A 12,504-nucleotide genomic window follows, 5' to 3' on the forward strand; every position below is an offset into this window, starting at 1 on the left:
GTTAGGGAGAATAAAGAGTAGAATGGAATGAACCCCTAAGGAAACCAGTAAGGTTAACTTTAAGAATTTATACTTCTGACTACAGTCTTTTCAGAATACATGTAACTAATACATAAAGATGTGGTGTATATTACATGCAGTAGCTATTAAAATGCTATTAAGCACTGCAGGAAAATAAGAAAGATATACTTAAGTTTAATTGAGCACACTGAAGTGCAATTTTATTTTTGTCATTAGTTTTTTTGCTGCAGTAGTTGTTGCATTGTTTCTAGCTCCAATACTTAGCTGTGATATAATTTTCATTACTGCTTTCAATAAATATACTGCTGATTTTTGCAGAACTAATTTGGAGGGACATCTCTTTTGTAGGAGGCTGCTGTCTTGAGATGTAGAAAGTGTCATGCTGTGTTCCTGGACTAGAGAATTTTGATAGAGAAAATGCTGTTTTACCCAAAGCCTATGCATCAAAATAAATCAGAGTCTCTGTCCTTCACTAATTTAACCATCTGTTGTTAAATATAGCTAATAGGACCATTCCATCAAACAAGGACTTGAGTATCATAATTTACATCAATATTGATTCCAGTTTTACAGCTCATGTAAATAAGTAAAGTTTTTGGATCAAGTCCAATACTGGCTTTTTCCAGACAGCATCTTCTATGTTGATATGGAATACTATAGGTAATAATGGTAATAATTGCATGTCATCTGTTAATATCCCTTAGCATGGTCTTAAAGGTTATTAATGCCTTTACAGACAAGTAATCTTTGTTATATTTCTGGTATGTTTATAAGGTGTATCTGAATGAGATAGCTCTGAAATGAAACACAGTATTTAAACATGGGAAGTGTAGAATTAGATTTTATAAATGTCTTTGTGATGCAACTTTGTTTTAAAAATTGCATTCAGTTTGGCTGGTGTTTTTTTTACAACATATTGATTTTCTAGCTCTTCAGCATATGTGAGTGTTATCTAGCATTTATAATCCCTGTTATTTATCAGAGTTTATCTAAGATGCAAGATCTAAAGGGTCCTTTATCTTTGGTAAAAACCTAAAAATTAAATTTGTTATTCGTAAGGATCTCTGGAGTCTCCATGTTGCTTTTTTCTCTTTGTAGGAAATTATCTCTCACAGGCAAATAAGACCTAGTCCTGCAGTAATTTTCTATTCAGAAAAATATGCCCCACCTTACCAGAATGGCCTGACAGGTGCTAGTGACTGATGGATGAAGTTTCATAGTTGTGTGCTTGGGCTGAGTAGTCTCTTTTATTGTAACACTGATACACAAGTATTTTGGGTTTAAGAAAGAAAATACAAGTAATTTATTTGGAAGTTTTATATTGGAATTTTTATCATTATTGAAATTTTAAAAGATAATGCAAAAGTATTAAATAAGAATTCTTGTACACAAAATGTTGGATGTTTTGTACAAAGGGAGTGAAAAATATGCTTTCTGTTTTCAGCGGAACTTTCAGGTTTGCTCTTTATAGGAGATGCAATTCTACAGGTGAGTAAAACTGCAAATTATTTTATCTGTATTTTTCTAGAAAAGTGAAATGAAATCTATGCTTATGAAATGTAGAGTAAGTCTTCTCTTTATCTTTTTAATAACAGATTAATGGAATTAATGTGAGAAAATGCAGGCATGAAGAAGTGGTGAGCTTTTCTGTTTTTTAGTCTACTTTTTTGTCTTTTGTAGTTGCTGAAATGATAGTGTATGCTGATAAGAGTGCAGTGGCATCAGCTGTTTTATAATTATTCCTAAACAAATATGCCTGTACCTTCTAACATGACATGTAACAAAGTGCAATCTTTTCTTCCTAAATCTATGTAGTTGCTCTTCTCAGATAGGCTTTTCTATATTAAAGGTGATTGTTTTATTATGAAGGTTTGAGCTGTACAAATTCCAGCATTTCTTCTTCCAGCTAATAGCTGTCAAATTTCAGCAGTGCTACACCTTTCTGGCTGTGTGGGGTCATTTTAATTTCAACAGCTGTAATTTGCACTATGTTGGAGATTTGTTGTTTGGTTACTTTTAATCCTATTTAAAAAATGAGAGAAAACTATTCATCTGCCACTCATCCTCTGGCTGTTCCTTATGAGGGTGCTCTTCTCCTTTTGTTAAGATGCTATCATTTTGGCTATAAAATAAAATTTTATTAAGGAGATTTCTTCTATGGAAGAAATTTTGAGAGATCTGTAGTAGGCTGGTTCCACTGGTGAATCAGCTTTGCTAAATGCATCATGTACTTTAGCCATGTTTTTCTTTGACTCTTCTTAAATACTTTCAGAAGCAGAAAACCCTTTCTTTCAGAAAACAATGCCAGAAATTTAAAGATTACCAAGGAAATTACCTTTAAATCCTGTTTAGCTCCATAGCATTTGTAGTTGTATTTTTAAAATAACATAGTACTGACATATTTGAAAGCTTCTCTTTCTGACTCTTTGCCAATTCAAGGACACTTGTTTGTTTCATCCAGCATTCTGCTCTGTGACAGATCATCAAACATGTGCTGTTCAGTTATAGAAAGCAGGAGTTAATATAGATGAAGTTCTGATGAAGAAGTTTAGTGCAGGCTGAAAGATTAGATCACTGCACTATTCTTCAGAGTGTTTTTGTTTTTGCACACTTGTTTCCTTTTGGAGATCTACTGGAAATCCTGCTTCATTCTTCAGAGCCTTCATCATACTCCCTTCTGTATATACTGGCTAATAGTTGTATTTATATTGCTTTTAATTTTTGTCTGTGCAACAATGATCAGGTTGTAAATATTTTATAAGTTTACTGCAGTTGATTTGTTTAATATGCATTAATATAGCAAATCTCTCAGTGGGATTTAATTGTTAGAATTGAAATGTTGCAATTACAAAATATGAGAAAGATATTACTAAAAGAGTAGCCTTGTACACTCAAATGTGGATTGAAAATTAGGACATCAGGATTTTATTTTCTGTTTTCTGAGACATTCTCTAAACCCTCAAAATGATACATAAATCTGTTGGGTATTTATGATAAGGTTGAAATCCATTCACAGGAAGAAAAGAGGTTTTGGAAAAGCTGAAAGGGGGGATTGACATAGAGTAGCAAGTGTTATCATGTTAAATTTTGATTTATACCTTTTTTATCTAACATAATCTGCTTCTTAAACTCTTTGTAGATAATTCTCTATGAATGAAAAAAAAATGTATCTTACCAGTTTTAAATGTGCATTTATGTATTTGCAAATGGTTTAGGAATTTAAGAAGAAAATAAGTTTTAAATTAAATCCTTATTTTAATTAAGAATAAGTTTTAATATTTAATAGCAAATACTGACTAATATTTAAATAAGATCAAATGTCCGTATGATATTTTATAAAGTAAAATATACATAAGAGTTATACATGAGTATAGATATATAATATAAATAAAAAAGCCAAAGTAAATGAACTCTGATAATCCATTTTTTTCCAGAAACATTCACTGTTATATGCTACGTGTTTATGGAGTAAATTTGTTATAAAGCTGCAATAATGCTAATATAGGTGATTCTGCATTGTGTGGTAACCTGTGGATTTAGGCTTAGCCCTCAGTAAAGAGTAAGCACATTAAATGGTGTGCCAGCAGGAGTCACAGGTAGGGTTTTGTCTGCAGCACATCCTTTGCAGCTTGAGTTGCTCTAGGATTTCTGTCCTGTGGGGTCTTTATCAAATACAGGATCTGTAGCTCTAATCTCAAGGTAATATAGAGTAAATAGAAGTGTGTGGAGCCTAGTTGCTTGCAGCAGGGAGTTGAACAGGAGTTGAAACTTAATTTTCAATCCTTGTAGCATCTAGGCACTTTTGCAAAGGCTCTGCAGGATGCCTGAATTCGTAGCTTTGTTTCGTTCTGATTTTTTTTGTACCTAATTAAGGCTTAGCAGGTACAATGTTCTGTAAGGATATGTTAATGTTTGGGTTGTCTTAATGTCTTAGAAAATTTTCATTGTAAACCAGTGAGTAATTTTTTTCAGTTGGTAATGCTGAAGATACCTGTAAAAAATTCAGACTTGTATCTACAGTGTAACTCTGATGAGCATTTATTCTTTTCCTACATGCAAAATGTGTTGCTGCTTGTGGAAACTTTTTAAGCACATGTCAAATCTTCATAATTCTGCAGTGAAAAAAATCTGTGGCAGAATCACTGCAGCCTATTGTATGAGACTGATGATTAGTCAACCCTGGTATTTCATCTTGCTTTACTGATAACCATATTATGTATATAAAATGATTTGAGTTTCAAAATTAGGTAGTTTAATCAAACTCATGGCATCTTTCGTGGCAGGGAGAATCTTTCCCCAGTGTACAGTGATCTTAGTTAACGTGGGCGCTCTGTTGTCTTTATTGTCTTTCATTACTTTTGAGATAGATAGATAGATAGATAGATAGATAGATAGATAGATAGATGGACCCTAGATAGGTAGGTTTAGTCAGTTCTAAGTGTACCTTACTGGAACCATTTATGTGGTTCCTTTCTGATTATTTCTTTTAGCTTTAGGTGAATCACTTAATCTTGAGCTTAGTTTTCTGCTTATAGAAAGTGAAAATATTGTTCATACTATGAAAGCACACGATGAGTTTCTATCAAAGACTGACTGTCAGCTTGTTGTTTCTCTTGGGTTGTAAAGAGCCCCATCTGAGTACAGCATAACATTGCTTCATTCTTAGTGCTCTCATGTGGTAAGGTAAAGACATGGTCTCTCTGATGAAGTGCCAATACAGGAGAAGGTTGCAGAAAAAAATAAACTCTAGCAATTAATCACAAAAAATATCTCTCAGCATCTCTCAAACTGGCAGTTTCAGCCCAAAAAAATGCAATATGTACTTGTGTGTAGAAGAAGAGTCCATTATATCTATTTAAATACACAACTTTGTGCTCTTTTTACTGAGGATGTTTTAATTGTTCCTTTTTTTAGTAGACTCTCATTTAAATTTTTCAACAAGAATTTTAAAAGGCTGAAATTATGATTATTCACAGACAGATCTATGAGTTTTGGCTTCTGTCTAATTAGTAAGGTCTAACAATGCATAGCTTGTCAGTCCACACACCTAGTGGATGTGGTTATCCACTGTAATAGCTATCATTATTCTTAAGGCTGGAAATTAATGTAGTTCTAGCTTTTACCTCCATTTATTGTCCAAACATAAAGATGGATAGACAAGCACCAACATAATACTGTGGTATGGATGTTTTTGGTGGTTCTGGGTCTAGCCACTATGTCACTAAAAATGGACAAGATTTTAGGACAGAGTGAGTGGCTACGAATAGGAGAGTATGTCAGTTCGGCTGGATACTACAAAAAACCTTGTGTTGGATTTACTGCTCAGGGTTGTAGTTCACCAAATCATCTAGAGCCAAGGTAGAACTCCAGCTGAATGAGAGCTGATATGTTTGAGTTTGTCTCTGTTCTTAATGTTGTGAATAAAACATCTCAGATAGTATTAATAGCTATGGTTACATATCTCTTTGGATCTTAGCATATGTTTTTTTTCTCTTAGGAAATAGAAGAAATTAAATGACTGTGAATATGAAGTAATTTCTTATTTCTTCTGTTTGGGGAACATTCAGGGAATGTTTCCAATGTAAAATGACTGCCTGCATGTGTCAGTTAATGTGGCATTTGGGCATTCCTTGAAAAGTAACAGGAAAAGCTCATGTAGTCACAGGTAGCTATAAAGACAGAATAGATATTCAGGCTTTGGTGGATTTTGTGTTTAGGTAACTACAATATGTAGACTGTGGCTCAATTCAGCCACTGCTTGCATTTTGCACAAGACACCACTTTTTTCCAGAAGACCTTATGTGAGATGTCCTCATGCACTACATTGAATCTTTTGTTTCCCCCTTTTCTCCATAAGTCATTTATGTTATATGAAAATGACAGTGTAGGGATTGTTGTTGCTTAATTGCAATCATCTGCAGCTAATGAAACTCTTTCTCTGGTCTTTCTCTTTAAAACTATGGTCTCATTAAAACTGATTTTCAAAACTCATTATTAATAGTTTTGACAACGTTTCTCGTAAATGTTTTTAAGTGAAAGAATTAGCATATTGTATTTTTAAGACAGGAAACCAAATGATCTCAAATCTCACTCCATCTTGACCTTGCAGACGTGTCTTTTGGTAAATTATGGTTTTATCTTATCTTTGTTTCCTTAACTATGAAACAGAAACCTAGATTATTATTGGATTTAGCTCTCTGAATTTTATGAAGTATTTCTGAATCTGTTATAGAAAAGTACCTCTGCATTAATATTTTGCAGTTTAAGGAAGTGATAACAGCAACCTGAAAATACAGATTAACACTTTCTCATGTTGCAGAGATCCTGTACTTTATAACTCACAGCACTGCCATTTAATCCTTTCCCCTCTAGACAGAATGGCGACTCTAAATGTGGAAGTTGCACTGTCAGTACTTCTAAGACTATAATCAATCTGCAGTTTTTAACTTCTGAATTTAAAAGTGAAATATAAACTTTCTGGAAATCCAGTACATTTACTCTTTCCATACAGCTGCTGTTTTCTCTCTAAGACTTGAGTAATAACAAAAATAATAATAATAATATTAGTAAACTGATGTCGCCTTAGCTATCCTGGCATAATTAATGAAAATACCTGTTATTGAATATCCTAATGCTCATGAAATTTGAGCTGTCAAATATTTCAGCACTGATTTGAAATCAGTGTCCATCAAGTGGAAAAGAACCTAGCAGCTGTTAATAGCCTGTTTCAGCTGTTTTAAGCTCTGTGGTGGAAATTCCTGGAATCTGGATATATCCTGGAGCAGTATTCTTAATGTGTGTTCATCTGCTTTTTTAATCTGGTTTTAGCTATGTTTTATTAGTGTTCAAATAATTTTTAAATTGTGCCAAACTCTGTAAAAACTTGAATTTATTCAAGTACTATGATGTTAGACCTTTAAAATATGTTAATATGTTGCTAGTCTTCCTAGTTTATATTTTCATTTCTTTTTCTCAAGATACTTGTAGATCTATTAGTCATTTTATTAAGATTTCATCTTTTAAAACTACTCGTCATTACTGCTGAGTTTTAATAGAAGGGAGTAGAACATTCCGTCATGACTAATACCAAGCCTACATGATTAATATTGTTATTTCCTTATTACATAGCTACAGTCCTCAAAGCAAAAATCCATTATGGTTTAGCGGGAGAGTGAAAGATTGAATCACCAGTTACAGCACAATATCCTTCAAATAACTGTCCTTGGTTCCTCCTTTGTCATACAGGTCTATTAATTCTGAAAGCCTGAGCTGCAAAGAAAAGAAACAGTTGAGGAGTGGATTTAAAGTGTGTACCATCAAATATGCTTTGTTTGTGTCCTTGTTTACATTGATATTTTTACTGTAAAGGCTCAGGTTTCTCTGCTTCCTTAGGAAGCAAATAGAAATATTTTCATGTTTATTCGTACATGAGTGCACTTTACCCTCCAAAAGAGTTTTTGAAACATTTCATTCTGCACAGCATCTCCCAGTTGTAGAACTAAACCTCAGTTACACTTTAGTTCAGGGGCCCAGTGTTTTTCTTTCTAGGCATAGCCTCCAAAAGGCAGAAAAATTAAACAGATACAAAACACTCCAACATAATGTAGGAAAAATGACAACTCTTTTGGGCATGGAAATTATCTTCTCTGGTCACTATTAAGAAGATTTCATTTACTCATAAGGACTAGAAAATACTGTCCAACTGGCATCAGTTAAGTTTTCTTTAAATAGGTAACAAGCAAGAGATTTAGACTGAAAGAAAATGTTCATCTCCAAAAGGCAACTTCTGTATTTCTAATGGCTTGTTGTGGACCAGAGAGAACAGTGGGAAGACTGGAGCAGGTCTACTCATTTAACTAGCCAGGAGGAGTCACAAGTATGAGGCATGCTCAAAGAAGTGCAAATGTGCACACATATAGTCTTCTGACAACTTTCCAGCAGTTAAAATACCTGATTTAACTCTTCAGAAATGTCATTATTCTGACTATAGTAAAATCAAATGGGTTCCAGGAAAAAAAAAAACTTTTAATCCAGGGGTTATCTAACACCTGTGCATATTTTTAGGTCTTTTTTTTTTCTCTACATTGGGTCTTTGTCTTTTGACAGTTTGTTCGGTGGAGGAGGAAGAGGAAAGGAGAATGGACTCTATATAATTTTTCAATAGTATCCGGTGTTGGCCTGTTCCAGCCAGATACATGGAGGTTTCCAGATGGCCCACCCCATACTTCTCAACCACTAGTATGGTACAGTATGGTACTGGTGTTTTGGTATCTGTTTGTCAGCACTGGGCCTATTTCTGGATTTTAATTTTTTTCTTTTTCCCTGATAGTACTGATGCTGTTATACAAGTTCAGTTTGGTACTACCTGTTTCTTGTTAGCTGCTTTGAAAGACTGTGGCTAGTAAAACACCTTGCAGTAGTAAGAGTTTCACAGGTCACAAGATGAACTTCTGTGCAGGTTTGGTTACTGAGGGAAGAAGCCCTTCAGTAAAAATTACAACAGTTACACCTTCTCTAGATTTTTGTGCAGACACCTGCAAGAGTTACCTCCCTGTGCTGTTAATACTTTCCTAAGCAAAATGGGAAATAATCACTCCTCAGTCTGAATTGGCATTACCAGGATAATGACATATATCTTTAAATGTGATCTAGGAAAATGTTCGTAGCTCTATTCCACTTCACTTGCCCTTGTCAAGCCAGTAGTGATTGAGAGCATTTAAGTTTCTAATTGTGCTGACCTCTTAAAAGGAATGTTCAAGGGATTGTTCTACATCAAAAAAACTCCCATATTTAAGCACTGGCTTGCAGTAGGAAGTAATAAGGATGTTTCTAGATTTTCTGAAATGCCTTCCCTTCTTACACTATTCTGAGTATGAAGTACTTGCGTAGTAAATGGATAGACAGGCGTGTTTCACAAAAACTCCACCATTTCTCAGATGTCTTGAGGTTCTTTTAAAATTGTTTATTCAGTCATCTTTACATGGAAAATCAAATACAAAACATATTCAAAATCCCCTGTGCTCTTCAGGTCCCGTGTGATTTCTGAATCAGTGATTACAGAGGAATGTTAGTGACAGCTAAAGTTTACCATAATGAATGCTAACAAATAAAATATTTTGTTTAAACATCCATCACCGTGAAAGATTGCAAGTTTTCACAGACTGTATAAAGCATCTTTCCATCAATCAGTAAGTGAGGTTTTAGGGTAAGGTGAATCACCTGCACAATGGCAGCAACAAATCTGTGAAACAAAGTTTTCTTCTTTTTTTTTTTTTCTTTTTTTTTTTTCCCAATTAGAACACTGGGAGTTTTGGAAATTGTAAGCTTTAAGACATTTAAATTTTTAATTTTACTTCTACAACTACAGCTTTTAATATTCCAGGATCTTTATATCTCAACAGGAAAGTGCTATCTAAATGGGGGCATGCTTTGTTGAGTCAAAGCATCTGTATATTATGTTCATCAGATATCATGCAGCTATGTAGCATCAGCAGTGTTTTTCTTATTTTCTGAATTTTTATAGAAAATGAGAGCACAGAGAAAATTGTAAAACTAGAGTTATTAAGGTTTGAGAGGCTTGGACTTTCTGAAAGTGAGGGCTGTAATTTGTGCATTCATTTGTAATATTCTGGCATAATAACCTAGCAGCAATGTAATAGAATTATACAAATCATTCTGGTTTTCTTTTACTGTTGATATTGCAAATTTTGTTTCAGAAAACACATTCACTCTATATAATAGTCTATAAATTATTGTTTTTATAAGATTTTATAGTCTCAAATGGTAATTAACTGCTGGCAAGAATGGATTTCTGTGGTGTTATTGCTTAATTAAGAAAATAAGAAAAGGTAAAATAAGGGTTGCAATCAGATAAGTAGCCTAATCAGTTTTGATTAATATATCAGATTTATGCTTAATTTTGAAAGTTACAAAGACGTCATGCTATAAACTATTTAAAACTGTAATTCAGCACTTTTTTGTCATTGTGCTGAAATACAAATTACCTTTTTTACTTCTTTGGAATTGTATGCTAATCTTTTTTGTTTCCAAAAGATCTATAAATGTTCTCCAGTTAATTAAAATACAGCATGAGTACCTCCAAATCCAGTTTTGCCTTTAAAATTTAGACACTGATGAAAATGATCTCAAAAATGTTAAGGAAATATGATTTCTGACATTTTCAAATTATGATTATATTGGATCCCAGTTCAGCAGAATATGTATGTATTTGCCTAAAATTATGAATTTACATATTTTATTAAGTTGGGTACTTTCTTTTTTATAAAGATTTTTGAAGAACAAAGTAATATTCTCAACTTCAACCAGATGCAGTGCAATTAATCTGGAGCAGAAAAACTGCCACTGCATTAAATGGCATGAAAATATCATTACAGAATCACAGAATTCTTATGTGTTTTCTCAGCTGAGAACTTTTCCCACTGGGCACTTTCCCTGAAGTATTAAAATATTTTACTCAGAGATTAGATCCTGAGCAGCTGAGAAGCTTGGCAGAATTAACTGCTTATATTGATCTAAAACATTACTTCAAATACAAATTTGTCCAGGGATTATTTTTTTTGTCATATTGAAGTTGATAACATTTAAAACTGAACAAATAGGAATAAGTTTGTAGAGTAATATTTATTAAAATATAGAATTAGAATTTGATTTCAAATCCTCAGTGGTCCTCTTTAGGACCACTTTTTATTCATTTTTCATGAACATTTATATTCTGGTGCTTGATTAGTGTGACTGTTCATGGAAACTAAGTGTTAAGGTCATATTTGCCAACAGCAAATTTTATATTGAATATGTAAATGTGAAATTTGCTACTAGCTGTGTGTTTGACCCCAGCCTTGCAATGGGATTAGTGTGAGCAAACTTGTTCTGGGAATGATCTTTCCTTTTTCCCTCAGACCTGGAGCTCTGCATAGTCAGGAAAAATGTTCAAGCCATGCAACACTTGTATTGTTTTCAGCAAGCATAGACATAAGTCTGTTAATAAAATGTCTTAAAATTTAAGAGTGTACTTCAAAATACTGTGTCAACTGGATGTTTTTCAGTCTTCAACCATTAGGAGCAGGAACAATAGCTGGCATGTTATACAGTCTGGTAATGTGTATGCATTTTTAATACTACTATTATGATCAACTATGAAAAGAAAGAAGTCCAAATTCTTTAAATGAATAATTTGATTAGAATTATTTGCTCCTGTTGAGGAGTGCACATTACCTGAAAAAATTGGAGACTTTAAATCCAAGTTATTGTCTAGTTTCTGTCACGATTTACTAGTAAAAAAGACATTTCCACTTTTTACTTTGTTTTGATTTTTACCCTTACTTACAAAAAAAAAATTGTTTAAAAAGCAAAACTTCTGTATGAAGCTTTCTTTTTTAGTATAATGTGTTCCAGCAAACGAAAAATACATATCCATTCATAAGAGAGTTTCTAGTGCTCTTTATTCCAATTGTAAGCTGGTTAAATCTAGAAATCATGCAGATAAATGGAAAATTGTTCTTTATTATGTAAATATCGATTATTTTTCTTTATGTAACATGGGTAATGTCTTTAGTCTTTTGCTATATTTTGTATTTTATGTGACTTTCATATAGGGAGTGGAGAGTCATAAGTACTAGGTCATTCTTCTAAGGTTTTCCTGGGTAGTTGCTAAGACACGGCTTTTGGTTTTGAGAGATGATATACAATGTTTTTCTTCTATTCAGCTCATGATTATGTGCTGGATTATGTTGTGTTCTCTTACAGTGTTGGATAGATCATGCATTATACACTCTATTTTTTTCTAGAATACTCATTGCATTAGGATGCGTTGTATGCTGTAACACTTGCAGGTAACAAGCAAAATCTTAATATTCTACATGACAGATACTGATATGATTACCTGTTGTGCTGGTTTTCACATTTCATTTATTAGTAATTTAATGAGTGAAGCTCTGGCCTGTATACAGCACAGAGTTTATTTGTTTGGGGCAGTTTTTATCACCAGAAAGTGTTATTCCCATATAGTCTGTCATTTCTTTGCAGGTTGATGGATGGTAATGAAAAGCTGGCTTAAATAGGTGTTGGGGAAATCTGTGATGGGATATTTCATTGGTGTATATTATACATACCTTAAATAATATTATTTTTTTTTATTTTAGTCCAAGAGAATGTGTTTTATTAAATTTCTGTGCTTTCATTTAAAGATGATTTTATTGATCTCTTACTATCTGAAACTCTTATTAGAGAATAGCACCACCAAGGATTGGTTGGTAGTCTACAATTAATTAGTAAATTACAGTTTTGGCTTATGCTCAACACTTTATATTATATTTATATTATAAAATCCACTAAAATGATACTATTTGTATGAGTAATAAAGGTTGATTCCAAAAGGGTTTTGTGCAGATATGATGAGTAGGAAGAATTTCTGCATCTTGTCTAAATATTAAATTATGGCCTGCTTAAAAGAAAAAAAAAAAAATT

General features: G+C 33.1%; 1 protein-coding gene across 1 annotated transcript in view; it reads left to right on the forward strand.

Annotated features, from left to right (window-relative positions):
- Positions 1 to 12,504, forward strand: part of SNTG1 (syntrophin gamma 1) — a 311,423-nt gene that overhangs the window by 187,237 nt on the left and 111,682 nt on the right. The window contains exons 6-7 of the mRNA XM_053997588.1: positions 1,466 to 1,509; positions 1,617 to 1,658. Of these exons, the coding sequence (XP_053853563.1) occupies positions 1,466 to 1,509; positions 1,617 to 1,658 (86 nt within the window). The remainder of the gene's footprint in view (positions 1 to 1,465; positions 1,510 to 1,616; positions 1,659 to 12,504) is intronic.

This window comes from Vidua macroura, chromosome 1, assembly GCF_024509145.1.
Source record: "Vidua macroura isolate BioBank_ID:100142 chromosome 1, ASM2450914v1, whole genome shotgun sequence".
Classification (NCBI taxonomy): domain Eukaryota; kingdom Metazoa; phylum Chordata; class Aves; order Passeriformes; family Viduidae; genus Vidua; species Vidua macroura.